The following is a 17,798-nucleotide window of genomic DNA, read 5'->3' on the forward strand; positions in this document are numbered from 1 at the left end:
TGACTCCGAGTAACAACCTTTGGTGAACCTCGAAGGAGGTCGCCAGACATCGTTTTGCGACTGTGCATCCCCAGCACACAGCGTGCCAGGGTGGAGAAAACGTCTCCATGTCGCTGTGCAGAGGTGTTACCCTGCTAATGTGAGTCACGTTCCCCTCTAGTCCCCAGGAGCTCTTTCTCTTTCTCTTAGCATTTAATGTCTCGTCCCACATTCCTGCCTAGCACAAGGTCCGGTTACCTCCGTGTGCTCCGCACATGACCTCGACACACAAGTCTCAGCAGATTAGAGAAGCTGTCCTTGGCAGAGCTTCCCCGTGAGGCTGCCAGCAGCACCTCGCAGGATGCTCAGTCTCCCAAGTATTCACAAGTGGAGGAGTCCAGAAGAAGGTGTGAATAGCCCTACCTGAAGTGATTTCACTACTACAAAACCATACAAAATACTCTAAATCCATGAAATGTCTCTGCACTTAGTTCTTCTGAGAGAATAATCTTTAAAGCTAAGAAATTGTTGAATAAAAAGGAGTTTGTTCCCCAAGAGTGTTGCTAGAACCTGCCATGCCCTCTCCAAAGTTGTGTCTGACCCCCATGCAGAAGATCAGCAAGTATGAGCACTAAGACCTGTAGTTTCACAATGTCTGGATGTGGGATCTGATGAATTCCAGAAAGGCCAGAAAGACTGCATCCTCCAGATGAGGTTTAACATTTCATCACAGCATATCAATAAGGAGGCAATTATCTCCCCGAGGCCATTTCTTATTAGCTCAGGGTATTAATGTGGAAGGCTAGCAGAGCTCTGCCATGACTGTAACTTATTAAACTTCTGATAAATTATTTTTTTCCCCCATTTTATGTCTGAACCTTGACTCGGGGGAGAGCTGCACTTTCTTTGGCCCCAGCCCAGAAAAGCACTTCAATGGGGAGATTTACTTGTTTGAAGTTATGGACATGTCTAAGTGCCCTGCTGGATCAGAGCCTTTGGAAGCTTCTCCAGAGCTTTAATAAATTGATTTATGAAAAGGAAGTTCTTTACATAAATTGTAGGTCATAAATTCCTCTTCACGTACATGCTTGGAAACCCCTTAAAGGGAAGGCACTTATTTTTCACAGATTAGTTTCAATAGAAAAGGAAGGCCTGGTTTAATTATGTAACCACAAAATTGGAAACCACCAGCTCCTAAGTTACAGCCCAAACCTGAAAACTGTGCTTACTGTGGTTTAGGTCAAGTGGCATCGCTTCTCTTCCTTGGTTCCTCCATCTGTAAAATGGGACTAGTAGGACTCATATAAAGTATTGTATGGGTTTCCAGGAATTTGTTGTTGGAGCTAATGTTCATAATGAACTTCTGGAGACTAGAAGAGCTAGATGAGAGCTGAATATTGTCATAACTGTAAGTAGGGGTCTTCCTGACAGGGACGAGAGTTTGCATGGTGAATTCACTGAGGCAGTTTGGTGCTCTACTGTATTATTTACAGTTTTAAATTATTTCCATCCATATTAGAAGTACATATAGAGCATGGCATTTAATTAACACCAAAGAGAGTAAACCAGAAATGAACTGAAATTCTGTCCTCCATGTAAAAAGCTCACTTGAAATAGGAGCTATACAAGAATGCAGTCAGTACGTAGCCCAAAAATTTAAGGTTCATGTTTGCCTTTTCATGGTGGGGTTTGAGAGTGTAATGTCAGATAGCAGAGAGAGCCTCGGGTGGGCTGGGGAAAGGGACTGCACATCCTTGCCACTTCCAGAGCACTCAAGGAATTAACCAGTGCTATGGGGGAGGCAGACCACAGCCTGTCCCCAGCAAAGCCACTGGCCTAGACTTCTTTATTTTCTGAACCCACATGTAAATGTTGGTTTTGCAGGAACCCCCAAGTTAGCCAAAACGATGTTCCACCCTTGAGTTGTTTTGGTTACTTAACTGACTCTAGGAAATTGTTTGTCCTTTAGTGTTCTCAATTAATAAAGCTTTTCTCCATGCCCCATTATTTCCTTCACAGTCATTTGCCAACATGGATTATGAGAACCGGTACTATATTTTTAGCAGGTTTAACAGATGCTCTTCTCCTAGCCTATTGCTCGCACACCCTGCCACTCTGAATCGGCAGAGTAACATGCTGTCATTTTTTCCAGCATACTTTTTACTTCAATTTACATTTTCTTTTGGTCCTTTGAGAACCAAATCACTGCAACTGAGCTGCAGAAGGGAGTGAATGGGTGAATTAGCTGCTCGAAAAGAAGCAGATGAACCACTTGTCTGATTTTCTCAAATTTATTTGTTTAAAATTATTCACTTAAAAATTCCTGATCTGCAAATTATTCATTAGCAATTTGGTATTGGTATTCAAAATTCAAGCTGCGATGGTTGATTTTTCATTGGACATGGAACCATCCATCATCTGTGTTTTCTCATTGTACAAATGCAACTTAGAACTCTTTCTCTGCTGTGAATAATTCATAAAACCATCTTAAAATTTGCAAGTATTCGCTATTTCTAAATGGGAAGTGAACCCAGAGGGCTTATAAGCACATTGCTGAAGAATTATTATTTTTCCCCTTACTTACTCTGCTCAGTGAAAGACCTTTGACACTGATTTGGGCCTGTGGAGCAGCAAAGGCTCTGTCTTGTGATTGTGGATTACTAACAAAAATTCTGTCTCGCACAGCCTGAACATCAAAACACACAGTAATCCACAAACTTAGGGCTATTTTTGCTGGATGTAGAATCCCTAAAGGATGATCTCTGATAATGGGCCTTTGCATCTCAAAAAAATGTGCAAGTAGAGCTAAACAAAAAGAGAGTGCTTTTAAACACATTGCAATACAATAAAGTTTTGCAACAGATTTCTTTGGGAGGAAGGGAGAAAGGAGTAATTAAACCACAAAACAGTGGCTTGTTTCATCTTAGGGCACTTGGAAGAGATATCTTAAACTTCTGCAGACATTTTGGATATTCTGAACAAAAAGCATTAACGCATTAATCTATACATTACCTCCCTGCAAATAATGTGTATTCTTAAAATTAACCCACTTCTAGACTGTAAACGTAGTTTTGGTATGCACACAAACTGTGTGACGGGAACAAGTCACAGCTATTTTAAAATGAGAAAAAAGCAGACACTGTAGCATATCCAAAGTGTAGACAGACATCAGCATCACCGTCACCATCAGGAATGGTGTTTATGCAGAAGCCTCTTTGCTAGGCTGCACAGGCAAATATTTTCACAAAGAATTGATATTTCCCAAGCATTCGTGCAATCAAAACCTGTTTGTACTCAGCAGATTAAACAAGAAGTACAAACTTGGCCAGAGACGAAGGCGCATGGCATTCAGAACAAATGTTTATGAAAACTGCTCTCAACCAGGCGAGTCCCGCGACAGGCAGAGACAGTTGGGTTTTAAAGCAGGGAGCAGATAAACTCCTCCGGTCGTGCCTGCTGGTATCACGTTTGATGTTGCTTTCAATTGTTTCCTCTGACCTATAAATATTATCTCGAGCTTATCTAGTTTGAGCTTCAGCCAATTAATTCTGAGCGATGCCCCGGTCTCTGTCGACAGCAGGCAGATTATTCCTTTGCAGTGGTCAGTTCAGGGAAGGCACCGGTCTGGAGCTCAGCATCATTCAAAGGGTGGAGGTGTTTGCAGTCAGCAGCTTCTTCGCTTGCTGATCATGCACTGGAGGTGAAGGGGAGAGACTACTACCCTGCAGCTATCATGGGAAAGCTCTCAGCAAGGGGATGTAACAGCCTTAACTCATTAGTAACAACGCTTGGAAAAAACTCACAGGCAGGTTTCATGGCCTGTGGCATACACAGGAAAATCCTCTTAAGTGGGCACCAATGTCATTTCTCTACAAAAGTCCATTATCGCAAATCCATCATCTCCATTGCAGCTTTTCTGTTCCATTTAATTGACCAAAAGTTAGTTCCAATCGAGGCTTTAAAAAAAAAAAAAAAAAAAAAGATTGTTGTTTACTGATTTCAGAGATAAGGGGATGTGAGAGTTTCTCCACAAGTTCTTTCTAGGATTATCACATCTTGCAAGATTTGGTGTTTGGAAAGGGTATTTCCTAAAGTGATTTTTAAAGTCTCCTTCCTTTTCAGTCCTCTTCAGCAATGGCCCCTAAAGCTCCATCCTGTAGCAGGGAGGGGAAGATGCTCTATAGGTCCCAACCTCTGCCCTGATGCCCCACCAGGTTTTTTCTCCAGCTGAGCCACCACAGAGAGAGATCTCTCCTTTCAGCCCTTTTCCCCATCAGCCTGCTCCACTGCCGAGGAGGCTGGGGCTCACAACAGCTGCAAGCAGCATTTCTGCCTGCAAAATAGTTCAAGCAAGGCTCAGCAGTGTGGATTTGGAGGCCAGGCATCTCAAGTGAGTTATCCAGCAAGCCCAGGAGGAAAGGATTCGTCGACACTTTCATGATAGTAAAATAAGATGTAGGGGTTCGTTGTCCCTTTTGGTGAATGGTTATAACAGAACAGGTTTCTGATCTTTGCCTGTGCACTGCTGAGTTTGTACTTAGAGATCTGTGTTCCCCATTGAGCACCTTTCCAAATATCCCATTTGCTGCCAAATTTCCTGTCTGCGTGCTTGAGAACCACTCATGGATGTTCAGTCATTAAACACACCTTCGTTTTCAATGAATGGTTAAAAAATACAGACAATATATTTTCCAAGATAGTTTCCTGGAAAGCACTTGCTCTAAGATTTCTACTTAGAATACTTCACTGCCAGACAAGTTAAAAAACAGCTAATAATCTTTGGGTTTGAGACGAACAATTTTAGCAGTCTTTCTATCCCTAGCTGAAAATTGAATTGAATTAAATTATGCCCTTGTGTTGGATTGTCTTTAAGTGACAATTAAAAACTTGCTGTGTGAAGTAAATATTGATGGCTTATGATTACTTTAATTGTTTTTTCCATCTGTATTCCCTGTTGATTAGCAAGGTGATTTCTGTTTGCCTTACCAGTAATTACACAATCTGCTGTAATGAATTGCTCCCAAACAGCACTGAAATCCAATTTGTATTCTTTGGAAAGTATCTTAAAAGCATGTGGATTTCATCTAGTTTCTGTTTGGAAAAGCACACGGGAACAGAATGACAAAAATACAGCCAAGGTAGAGTAAAAATAATACAGCCTGTCACTTGGAGAAACAGTTTATGAGTGAATTTATTAGCGCTCTCTATGAGCTATTGAAAATCCTCAGGTTACAGCCGAGCATTATTACCTCAGAGCAGGTTTTTGACTGGTTTCCTTCCAGTTCTTCAAAGCAAATGCTCTTGTGGGATTTTTGAAGATGTCTCAGTGCACATTCTTCTGGGCTTCTGCCAATGACATAAACCTCCCAGCTAACTAAAGAGAAAAGAGAATCCCTCTCCATAAGCCAGGGAGCCTTGTTTCAAAGAAAAAAAAAGAAAAAAAAATTAAAAAAAAAAAAAATTCCACATGAAGATGAGATAAGCAGTTTTAATGTGTGTTAGCAGGTCAGCGGACACTGTAAATCTCCCTTCTGCCTCCCCATGCTTTATCTCAACATAACACATGTGAAAACATCCAAATGTATTTTCTTATCTTGGTTTGCACCTCATGTTAGTTACCACATAGATGCTAAAAGGAGAGCAGCCCAGCTTTGCCAAGTGGAAGTGCAAGCTGGATTTCAGGCAAGGCATAGCACGGCAAAGAATGCTGCAGCCAGAGGAAAAGGGACGGTTAGTGAAGGTGAGGAGAAAAGTCCAGCAGCGAACCTAGCTTACTGCCTGCCTAAATGTTGTAAAATGGTTAAAATATGAAGAATTTGATATAAAGGGAGAATTTCAGCTTTTGAAAGGGGTGTAAAAAGCCCAGCTCAGCTCAGATTGTGCTGAACTGAATTACCAACTGTTTTTACTTCTCAAAGTTATTTAAAGATGGAGCATGTTTCAATGGCCCTTTTTAGAAGAACATCCTTTAAAATAAAATAATGGATATTTGAGCCTCGAGCCCTCGCGTGCAGCCTGCCTGGCCCTTTCCATGGGTGTGAGCATAGCAGCCAAATTCCTTGTAGAGGAATATAGTTCCTTCCTTGGGTGGAGGATCAGTTTGGGAGGGAAACGTGGACCTTATGTAGCAGTCCAACAGGGTTGGAGGAGCTCTGTCCTATGGTTCTCCTCCCCGGTGACCAGCACCTTAAGACCAGCTGCTGCTGACCACCACCACCCTTGAGGCTCCGTCCAGAATGGCCAGAGGTGAAGGGGCTGCCAAAGAGGCTGGTGGCAGTCAAAGGGGGATCAAAGGGTTTCGGAGGAAACTTGGAAGTTGTGCCCCAGTGGTGCAGAGATTTTGGGTTGGCCTCCTACCATGGCATGGCTGTGAAACTGTGTTTGGGGTGCTTTGCACTGAGGAGAATGAAGATGAGGATTCTGACTTGTGCTATGGCACCATTGCAATGCGTCCTTCTTGGCAGAAATTGGAGATCCTGTAATTTGTCAGGCTCTCTCTCCATCCCAGCCTCCTCAATACAATATCAGGACCAAGTCAGGTTCAAGAATTCAGCTACGCAGAGATGTTTTTCAAGTTGTATTTGCCACATCAATTTTGGTATTTTTCCTATTGATTTGGACCATCTGATTAAATAAATGCTTTAGGGAAACAAGGAAATACAGAATTGCACCTTGTGAAAACAACCCACCCAGATTTTTTCTCTTTTCCTTATGCGCTGTTTCATATTTGAGTAAGGTTGAGCCTCATCCTGCCCAGAAATAAGCATCCCTTCGGCTCAGCACCTCAGCTCCCACCAGCAGCGATGGCAGCGGAGCACATCCGATGGGGCTGAACCCCAGGGAAATGTTCTCTCAGCAATCACCGTGCACACCCCCGGCATTACAATGCTATCTTCAGATAACAAACAATAATCAAGCGCATCCCCGTCCACAACCTGACAGCAGCAGTCAGCATCAAGAGGGTACCCTGGGATGCATCGGGCGGTGTTTTCACAGATCTTTTGAAGGGGGGAATATCATTCCTGTTCAGCTGCCCTAAATCAAGGCTGTCTCTGCACGGCGCCTGGATGAGAAGCAGAACGGAGCTGACAATGAAGAAATTCTTTTGTTGCAAATCCCAGTAGAAATGCCAGCCTTTCTCAAGCAGCTGCACCCACGCAGCCACCGCTGCAGTAAAGGGAGGAAGGGTTCGATTCCAGGATGACGTCTGGTGGATTGAGGGGCATCCTATGGTCCCCAGAAGTCACAGCAATACTTCTGCCATCCCTACCCATGCTGGTAAACGGGACCCAGAGGTCTGGCAAAGGTGCAAGACTTTGGTCTTGCAAAGTCTGCAAAAAGGTGGACTGAGAAAGCCTGAAACCCCATTCCAAGTGGCTGGGGTGGGAAGAAGCCCAAAGGGCAGCCAAGCCCTTTGCTATCTGGCTGGATGCAAGAAGACAGCAGCGGGTTGTTTGGCTCACCCTTGGAAATTAGCTGGGGTTTAATTCTTGATTCGCAGCCATCTGCCTTGGGAATTCACGGGAGCTGTTAGAAAAGCCTGAGCAGGTGTAAAGGAGGTGACAGATTAAGAGAACAGCAAGACGTAAAGAGGTTCTTCTGGAAACCACCAGGAAGCAATTAGGATGCAGGAATGATTTATTTAAAAGCGTTTATGCCAACAGGAGCGGCACATGCTGTTTGCAATGAGGCTGACCTCTACAAGGGAAACATTGCCTCAAAAAGCGTGGACACAAGGAGCAGGAAACAAGCTGAGAAGATGGAATATTAATAGACTTTCACAGCCTTAGTTTGAGTGTTGGATGGGGAAAAGCATTTTTTTTTTAAAAAGAGGAAATGCCTTGTAGGAAAAAAAAAAAAAAAAAAGCCTGAGTGGATGATGTGAAAGCCTCCTTTAACCTGAGTTATAAGAAGTAGTGTCTGGCTTTCCAGGAGATAATTTTTTGTTTATAATTAACCTAAGCACTCATGTATCCCATCATGTTACCGTACATGAGAGCACTCCAGAGCAGTAACCTGCCTGCTGCCGATGAGGGCAGCCCTCTGTTAATTCATTTGCAGACACACTCGTCTCCGTGCCATGGACCAGCTCCAGAGCTGCCCTCAGGGGTCCCTGGTCCCCACCTGAACAGGAGGGTTGTGGTTCAAGGAAGCAGGCAGCAGAGGTGGGGATTTCGTGCAGGGCACCTTAGTCTCTCTAGCCTCCTAATTTAAAGACTTTTCCTTTACCTTTTTGCCCTTCATTCCTATGATGCAGTTCCTGGATCTGCAGGTGCAGTCATGCAGTTAGGCAGCTGTGAGGCTGAAAATGCAATGCCCAAGCAAAAGGGTAAATAGATATGAGAAAAGATTAAGGCGATAATAAACCTCTGCTCAGAAATGGTACGTGGTAGAGGGAACACCAACCTCATTACAAGCTGTTTTCTCCTGAGTGTATTTCAGAGAGGCAAGAGAAGCTCCAGATATTTGAATTGTATTTGCAAATTCCTCCTTCCCTGTAGTTTTCTCTCTCAGTATGCATTTGGGGCACAGACCTAGCTTTGTTCCTTTTCAAATGAAAAGGGCCAGCTGGGGACCATGGGCCTTGCCTTTAGAGACACTGAGTTGCCACTTGGAGAAGCCAGCCTGGGTGGAAGAGGAAAAGAGGCACCTGAAGTAATCCAAGCTCTCTTTTTTTTTTTTTTTTTTTTTTTTTTTTTAAGCACAATTAGAGAGAGACAGGTGTTCCTGGGGCACATAAAAAGCTATTTGAAAGCACTGGGGGCCTGCATTAGCTGAAACTGCTTATTTAAATAAGTGGCCAGAGCTTTCAGCTCAGCTGCTGTGTTCCCTTTTGGATGGCCTTTTCTTCTCCTGCTTCCTCCCCTCTCATTTGAGCAAGCAGGTTAATTTCATGAAATCCTCACCTGCATAAAGTGTGCTGTGGCCTTAACCAGGATGGGGGTCTGTGCTCCTCTCCCAGACAGCAGCTTATGGGGTATGTAGCTATTAGGGGTTTTTCTTGTTCTTACTGGTTTTAGGCTTTAAATTACCTCCCAAGGGGTATTTTTACTGCTTCCCAGACAGAACAACTTGTTCCTTGGTCTCTGCTATTAATTCATCTTGGGGGTGATGTGACTCAATATGACGATGCAGTCTATGGCTGGGCAGCAGCGCACTGCTTAGGTCCCCTTCCAGCTTGGTGCAGGGGAAGCTCAGTGGTTATCCGTAAGGATGTGCTTTTAGGCTGGTGAGAAGGAATGCCAAAAGGGAAGGGCTGGCTCCTACAGCAGCTCAAATCCACCTCCTTGCTATAGGAAACTCTGTCAGCCTCAGGTGAAATGCTGCTCCCAAAGACTGTGCCCTCTGGCACCAGCCAGGTTGCCTGGGTAGGGTGTGCATGCCCCTAATGTGCTATTAAGGTCTACACGTATGGGAGGTAACTTCACGACTGTTATAAATGCAATAGCTCCGTGGGTAAAAGAGTCTGTCTCCTTGATTAAAGACTCTTTCCCCTGTGTGTGCTGAAGGGAGGCTGCGTTATGGCACTTCCTACTCTGTGATTTTTTTTTTTTTCCTGCAGCCTTAAAATTCTCTTTTGACAGCTTTACTGGGGTTTGTATCAGTTACGATTCTGAAGTCACTGTCAGATAGTGAAGACATATATAGCTATTCTATAACTTTACATTTGTGTTTGTAATTTCAGTAGTCCAAGAAATGCTGCATATATGTTAACTCATGAATTATGTGAGCACCAATGTGCTCCCTGTGGAGTTCATCAAGGCGCTTGAAACATGTGATAGCTAAAAGAAGCACACCGTAATTCCACCTCGTGGGAAGAAGCTGATGCATTTTCCAAAGATATCACTGCTGTCCCTACCACTTTGCTTCTCTCAGATGGATGCAGGGAACACCATGGCCAATTTGTGGAGACAACACTGAGCACAGTGGGAGATTAATACTAAATGTGTGACACCTGGCTGCAAACAGATGAGTTGTATTTCTCACCTCAAGAATGATAATATCTCATTAAAACGGTAAACCTAAAAGAGTGACCATTACTTTCAAAATGTCCTGATTCCGGGACAAAAACATTTTTGGTCAAATATAATCTAGTAGTGCATTGTCAAACTGACTAAGAAATTCAGACGTTATTCTCATTAGAAGCATGTTAGCTATAACTTTGAAGAGTTATCAGTGAGGCTAGTTTCTTGAGATCTCTCTAGAGACCATTGCTTGTTTTCTAGTGGCCTAAATTCATTGATTCTCCTCAATTTTGCCCTGGAAATACCTGTGAATGCCATACAATGGGTACTCCAGGCCCATGCTTCTAAGCCACAGAGGGGACAGCAGGTTTGCTTTCACAACACCATGCATGTGCCTGGTAATCCTCATGGCTGTCATTTCTGGTGTTCAATGCAGTCACAAGATTTAAAAGCTCTCACTTTTATTTTTATTTTTTCTTGAGCATAACACTGAAAATGGCAAAAATGAAAGATGTGGTGTTCATTTATCTCTCCCTTTACTCAGCTCCAAGAGGCTGCCGTGCAAACTCCTTCAAAGTCTGTCATTCTCCCCAGCAAAGGAAATATACCTAAACAAATTACGTATAGAAATTCTGGGTTTTAGATGCATTTGTACATATATAGTTGAAACGATATATGGGAAAAGAAAGTGAGGAACAGAGCTGACAATTTTCCCTACGTTCTAGGATAGGAGAGAGCTCAAATGCCACCTTCTACAGTGACAAGAAGAAGCCATGGTGGGAAGGTAGCATCAACCCTGGCTTTGCCTGGAGACTGTGATTTGCTGGGAAACTTAACCATGCTATTGAGCTGGGTGGTAAAAACTGCCTCCCTCAGGGTGGAATGATCTTTAGGAGTTTGCTGAGAGCATTGAGGCTGAGATCTTGCTGGGCTGTGCTGAGATGATCTGAGGAAGACAAAAGAGAAGAGCTGCCATGGGATTGAAATCCCAGCCCATGGAACTGATGGGACCCATGCCATTAATGTCTGTAGAGGCAGGATCCCATACGGTGATTTAGGAGGACCAGAATCTGGTCCTCCTGGTTTAGGAGTTACAGAAACTGCTGACTGCACCTTTTGCTATGATTATGTGGGACAGTCAGCACCAATTTTGAAAACTGCTTGATTTTTTTTCCCTAAAAATAGCCTTCTGGGTCACTTTTAATCAAGTCTACATGGCCAAGCCTCTGTGCTAGTGATTCTCCTATAAATAATACTTGACAGGGATACCTTCAAAACAAACAGATGAGCATTTAAACAAGTTGTCTCAAACTCCGTTCTGACTCCAGCCTTGTAAATCTTTGCCAAATATCACACAGCTTCATGGCCTAATCCTCTGAACAGATATCTAATGCTGCGTAAATCTGTGTCAGGAGGGCTGCAGCACCTGTGATGTGTTTCAGGGTGACATTTATGGCACTCCAGAGAAAACGGTAACCTGCTCAGACCTGAGGGCTGGTCCTGCAGGATTTGAGCAGGAATCCTCTTGAGAGAAAGGAGAGCTGCAGGACATAAATCTGGGAGGAAGGAGGAGGCGTGTAGAATCACACACCAGGGCAGTTTGAAAACTTTGAAAAGATCTACTTTTAATCACTGGGTAAAGCTAGCAAAGAAGGTGTTGAGTGTTCTGTAATGATTCATTTTATTTTAAATCTGTACATTCATTTTAAAGTGAATGAGCTCGCCTTGTAATGTGTGAATGTAGAGATCTTGGCCCTGTCACTAATCATAACGTTTTTTTCTTATACCTCTAGCCTTTCTGTATGGGGAGCTCCAGGGTTTTGTGGGGTTAAAGCCATTTTCTGCACTCAGCTCTCCACCAAGGACAGAAATACATGTCGCTGAGTTGCCTCCTTAGCATGATATCTCAATCCTGCCAATTATATTACAATTTTAAGAGGCCTTAGTTGTACAGCTCTAGTTTATGAGTGTGTTGTGCATTTCCTTCCTGCTATTAGACATCCTTCAGCCCTTTCCCCATCTTTAGACAATGTTCTCATTAAACTCAATGGGGAGAGTAAACAAAAGGAGTAGGCTTTGGGCTGTATATTAATGCAGCTTTGGAGTATTGGTTGTAATCAAGGCTGGGAAGAAATAGGGAAGACAGAAAATGGGTGCTGCCTCAGTTTGGAAAAATTGGTGAGTTTAAAATGGTTTGTGAAGTTAAACTCAGATTTTCATATTTATCTGTGAGTGTTGGCTGAGAAGAATTCAGGAGAAATTAAAGCATTACTAATGAATATGTGAAAACTATAATGTAACTTGCTGTAAAATAACTTCTTAGGCATCATCATCATATCATGGGTTCAGGTGCTTCCTGAGACATGGAAGCAAAGGATACTTTGTGACTTTACTGGTGACATTACCTCCCCAATGTATAAGGGTCTTACAAAATCAGACCTTGAATCCAGCCTGCCCGTCTTCTGTGGTGTTACAGCACTAAAATGCACCACTAAAATGCAAAAATGTTATATTAAGACCTTCCTTCTGCATCAGCTGCTGGGTCTGAACACAGGAGGTGAGTTTGTGTCACATCTTGTTAAAGGGTGACATGCTGAAGTGTGACAGTCAGCCTCTGTGCCGCTTCGTCCTCTGCAGCACTGGGCTGTCTTGTCCCGACAGATATCCAGCCCATTGCACCCAGCCCTGGCATGATGTCTCTGAGACCTTCTGCCATTCAGCTTGCTGTTACACGCATGCCACAATAAAGCCATCAATAGGTAAATAACAATTTGAGCAATTTGACAGAAATGCTTAGGTATGCAGACAGCACTTGTACATAAATGAATATGTGTTAAGGAGAAAGGCTGCTCCATATGGGACACATCGCAAACCTTGTGGCCTTATCACAAACCTCATGGGATTCAGAGAAAAATTAATCCCATCCTTTAATAGATAGAATGATTTCCCACCAGAATTGTCCATCTTCAAGAGGGAGCCTCAAGTTTTTTTGTTTGTTTGTTTGTTTTACATTAAGTACCTATTTTTCATATACGGTAGAAGTATCCCAGATTTAGACTTAGCTTCTATCTTTAAAATGGCAATAAAACATATTTCTTCCAGGTAAGCTTGGCACACAGTGAATGTGAGATACTCCCATTTTATTTCAGCTATTTGTTCAACCCTATCATGGTAATGGAGTAAGGGAACTGTGGTGAGCAGTGTGTATAGGTCTCATTCTTCTAAGAAAATAACTTATTATAACATGTGGAGATTCATTTTGGTTCCTTTCCTAATACATACAATTTGGCAAGACACCAATGGTTCTGGAAAGCTGTTTGTTTCTCGCTCCCTGCTCGGTAAGGATTCAGGTTGTGCACACTGATCTGAGGACACAAACCCCAGCTCCTCCCTGTGTCTGCTCATCTGACCCACAATTGCAACTACCATTCGGTTCATCCAGGGTCCAGTCCTGTGCCTGATACCCTTCCGTGCTTCCTCCAGAGTTGGAAATAGTACAAAGTTTATTTCAAATAAATAGTATTTGAGAGGAATGAACCTTAATGCTGAGCACCTGTTGAGTTTCCTTCGCCTTTAGTGGCTGAACAGGAACCAGAGTAAAGTGAAAAAGTGCAGAATCAAAAGTCATGAACAGAATTCTTTTAGAGCCTGTGATATTAAATCAAATCTCTCAGCAATCTAGCAGGCTTGTTTTCTAATCAGTAAGTGTAAGATGGATAATTGAATGGTAAAGCTAAGATCTTTTATCACTGCTGGAAATGGTTAGATCTTACAGGTGCTTTCATCTGGAAAGCCCTAAATTATAGCACTTACATGACTCATCATATCTTTAATACTGGGAGATGCACACACACCTTGGGAAGCATACAGGAAACTACAGCATGGGTGTCACAGAGTGCTGGTTTTGTAATGGTGATCTCTTTTCTCATCCACTTCGTGCAAGCTGAAGTTAAGAGGATTTCTGTGTGCTTAGTTAAAAGAAAACTGACATCTTTGAAAATGCCTTTCCATAAAAATTTGTGTTAAACTGGAAACAAAGATTTTGTGAGTTGGTAAGAGTTCTGCATATGCATGGATGTAAAAACATCTTTTTTTTTTTTTTTGCATATTGGTCTAATTTAATAGCTTCCACTTAAGGTGTTTTTTTTCCACTGTTCACTAACCATCTGTTTCTTTTCAGGAAGGAAAGTCAGAAGAGAAGGAAAATGGCAGAAGCATACTAATAGATTGGGTTTTTGCTTTGTGTCTCCATTCAGGTTTCCTTAATAAGCCTCATAGCCAACACGCTTGGATACTCCGAGATGGGCCCCATTAAATCCCTCAGGACCCTCCGAGCTCTGAGACCTTTAAGAGCATTGTCACGATTTGAAGGCATGAGGGTAAGAGTACATAAAGCACCGATCAAAGCTGAAATGCATGACAACAAGCATGGAACGGGGCCCTGTTGCAGTTGGTTTTGTCTTCATTTTGTCTGCCAAAGGAATTGACTGATAACGCTGCATCAAAACAACAAAATCAGAAATCCCTCCTTTGTCTTGATTACAATTGTATCGTTACAGCTTTATCCTCTGGTGGATTTCATGATAAACTAATCCTGCTGCCTAACTTGTCATATTTCACTTCAAAAACCAGCTTTTTGGCTGAGGAAGCATCTGGCTAACAATTACCTCTCAATTATAAGGCATACCAGGGGAATAACCAAGTTACAAGTTTGCTCCCTGCCTTTGACGTGTATTAAAATAAGACTGACTGGGGAAGTTCTTACGGACTTTTTCACTGATAATTCAAGCAGAAATTAGAATTGCCAAAGATATGGAAAGCAAATGAATAAATACACAAAGTATTTCCTTTGAACAGATAAGAGTTTTAATGTGTAATATCAGGACTAACATTAAAACTATGTAGCTTGTGTTTGTTATTCTGTCTTGTGGATCTATTTCTCTGCTTTCTCACTCCTTTGTGGTATGGCTATATCAGCACGGCATACCTCACTGTAAGCCTACCTGCAATAATCAATCACAGTCTAGATGGATGCTTTGTTTAATTCTTTGCACCATGCATGACCTGCAAAAGGTGAGAACTATCTTCTGTATGAGCTGAGGTTACTGCTAATTGCTACTTGCAGATTGCATAGCAAGATAAAGCCAATCTGTGACAAAATTCCACATAAGACAACCCACATTCTCTCTGGAGAGCTCACGTCTCTCTACTAGGCCAAAGAAGCCTCAGCTTTTATACTGAGGTATATTCAGGGTAAAATTTTGCATAGGCAAAATTCAGGGCAAAATCTTGCATAGGCAAAAATTTTGGTTTGAATCATCAGTGACTAAATGTAGTTCATGCATGGAATTCCTTGCAATTCAATGTTGTCATTGCAATACCATTGCAGTAAAACAGGCAGAAGGCTAGGAGAGCCTAACATGTGAGACAACCCAGGAAGCCTGGTGATACCCATGGTTTGCCTGTTCTGTCAATGACCAAATTTAAGGATTTCAAGGTTTTGTTCCACAGAACTTGAGATTCTCTAAATCACATAATTTGTGTGGATGAAGATCAGAAAAATGTAACTGCAGACCACTGTCATCTATGTTAGTATTAAAACAAAAAGATTCAAAAGGCTCTATTCGTCTGCGCACTCAGACCTGCATTGTTTGTTCACCGCACCCCTTCCAACAAACACAGGCAATCTTGTAAAGGTTTTTCGTAATATAGAACAAAAGCAAACTGCAGATCCTCAGCTGGTACAAAGTGATGTTGCAGTACTGATGTTTATAAAGGTCTCAGTCTTAGGCCATCTGATGACCTCACTCCGTCTTTATGAAACATACGTGGTTGAATAAAAGTTGGTTTCTGCAAAAGCTGAACTTCTTTAACTACCAGAGTGATTTGGGTGTGGACTCCTCAAATCAATTTAAATTTGGCTTATGAAGGCTTAGCTTTTACTGGTGGATTTGCAAGTTCAAGCGAAACCCCTTTAACGTACTCTAAGCTGCCATAAGAATGCTCCCTCGTGACTTTGTGTCAGCTTAATTAAATTGGATTCAAACTTAAAAGCAGTGGGCAGACTAGAGCAAAGCATTGGAAGATCAAGAAACTGAAATAGGAAAGAGCTAATGTGAAAATGCTCACATCTCTGAGAGGTTCTCTGAGAACAGCAAGAGGTTGGCTTGGTGGAGATCCTACATGGCATAGACACATGGTGCAGCATCAGCCCAGCAAGATTCCTTACAAACACCTCCATAGTTGTCACTGCCCCCAGTGCCTGACTCAACATCACTTTTCCTCCCTGTACTGTTGCTGCAGCTGAAATGTATTCAGTCTTTCTGAGCTACCAGAGGTAGTGAATTAGCTTGTAAACTATGATGAAGTGTAATTGAGAATACGTGCTATTGGAAAATCAAATCACTTTATTTTTGGTGTGTCTAACCACACTTAACACAACTAGGGACAGTTAGACCTTTTATTATTAGGAGTTCATATGCTCCAGAATGCACAGGAAAATTGCCAGCACAGTGATGGATTAAATCATGACAATGTTGAGAAGCAAACACCAACAGTGAGGAAATAATAAGAGTTTGCTCTAGTATAAAATCTTTTTCTTGAATAACTCAAGGATTTCTGTATGGCAAGAGCAGAAGCAAGAAAGTTTTCACTGCAGTAAAAGACGTAATTCATATACCTAAATTTTGGAAACAACTGGTCCTGAGGCTAAGGCACGGAGTAGCACTTTGATGGATGGCCAGTGACCTGTGTGTTGGAAGTAAATGTGTGTTGGCACCCCTCATCCCATCAGAGAGGTCTGCAGAATAAGACAGAAGGCCGTCCTGCCCCTCTGTCCCCCAGAAACAACACTTTAGTGAATACACTCAGTATATAAGGATACCTTAGGACCAGTCATGTCGTGCATTTGCTGCCACCGCCCATCAGCCACCACTTTTTTCCAAACCATGCCCACAGTAATTTAGCCTACGTCCGCGTGCCCCAGGTCGTGCAGTCTCCAGGTCTCCCCATCTCTTGCCCATTAGGGAATTATTTCCAGAGGTTCCACTTCTCCACAAGGCTATTCCCAGCAAGGAAGGTTATTGCAGTATTTCAAAAGGATAAATGGGTGTATTATAGACTGTTTAATGTGAAACTGATACTAGGCAAAGTCATAGTGAGGCTGCTACAAGATACATGCAGGAAAGAAATAGCATAATTAATGCTAGTTAGCATGATTTCATGGGAATAGATCTTGTGAAATTGATACAGTCCTTTGATTTGATTACAAATTATGCTGATGATGGTAACTGTGCTGATATAATATCCTTAGATTTCAGAGAGGAATCTGATACCATGGGACGTTGTGATAAAAAGCATGAGCTTTGTATCAAGCCAAGTAAACACTTTAAATTAACTTAAAATGGATGGTGGATCTCAAAATCGTAATTGTAAATAGTGATGACATTGTTAATTCAGTGATGAGTGTCCCAGGGTGAGGGATTCTTCACAGTAAGAACTGTCCTTAATCTAGACTTCAGCATCTGGAAGAAAATGTAAAATCTTTGCTGACAGGACACAAAGTGAGTGGGGTAGTAAGTGATATTACAGATAAGGGAATTATACTGACTGATCTGGATCACAGTGAAAACCAGATCAGTTGTGCAACATGCATTTTAATAAAACCACACACATCATACATCGCGGGAGCAGGAAAGTAGGTCACTCTAGGGACATTTCTTGGAAAACAGCAGCTAAGAGGGACTTAGGGATTGGGACCGCTGGTCAGCAGGACACAGGCCTTTGGGCAGGTCTGACAAACAAGGTGACTATTACAGTCCGTCAGTACACAAGATAGAGATTTGCACCACTGCA

The 17,798-nt window shown here is 42.4% G+C and overlaps 1 protein-coding gene across 5 annotated transcripts in view; it reads left to right on the forward strand.

Moving 5' to 3' along the window:
• Window positions 1–17,798, forward strand: part of LOC118162674 (sodium channel protein type 5 subunit alpha-like) — a 208,240-nt gene that overhangs the window by 170,609 nt on the left and 19,833 nt on the right. For all 5 annotated transcript variants that reach the window (XM_035318995.1, XM_035318990.1, XM_035318992.1 and 2 more), the window contains one exon: window positions 14,201–14,323. In XM_035318995.1, the coding sequence (XP_035174886.1) occupies window positions 14,201–14,323 (123 nt within the window). The remainder of the gene's footprint in view (window positions 1–14,200; window positions 14,324–17,798) is intronic.

Source organism: Oxyura jamaicensis, chromosome 2 (assembly GCF_011077185.1).
Source record: "Oxyura jamaicensis isolate SHBP4307 breed ruddy duck chromosome 2, BPBGC_Ojam_1.0, whole genome shotgun sequence".
Classification (NCBI taxonomy): domain Eukaryota; kingdom Metazoa; phylum Chordata; class Aves; order Anseriformes; family Anatidae; genus Oxyura; species Oxyura jamaicensis.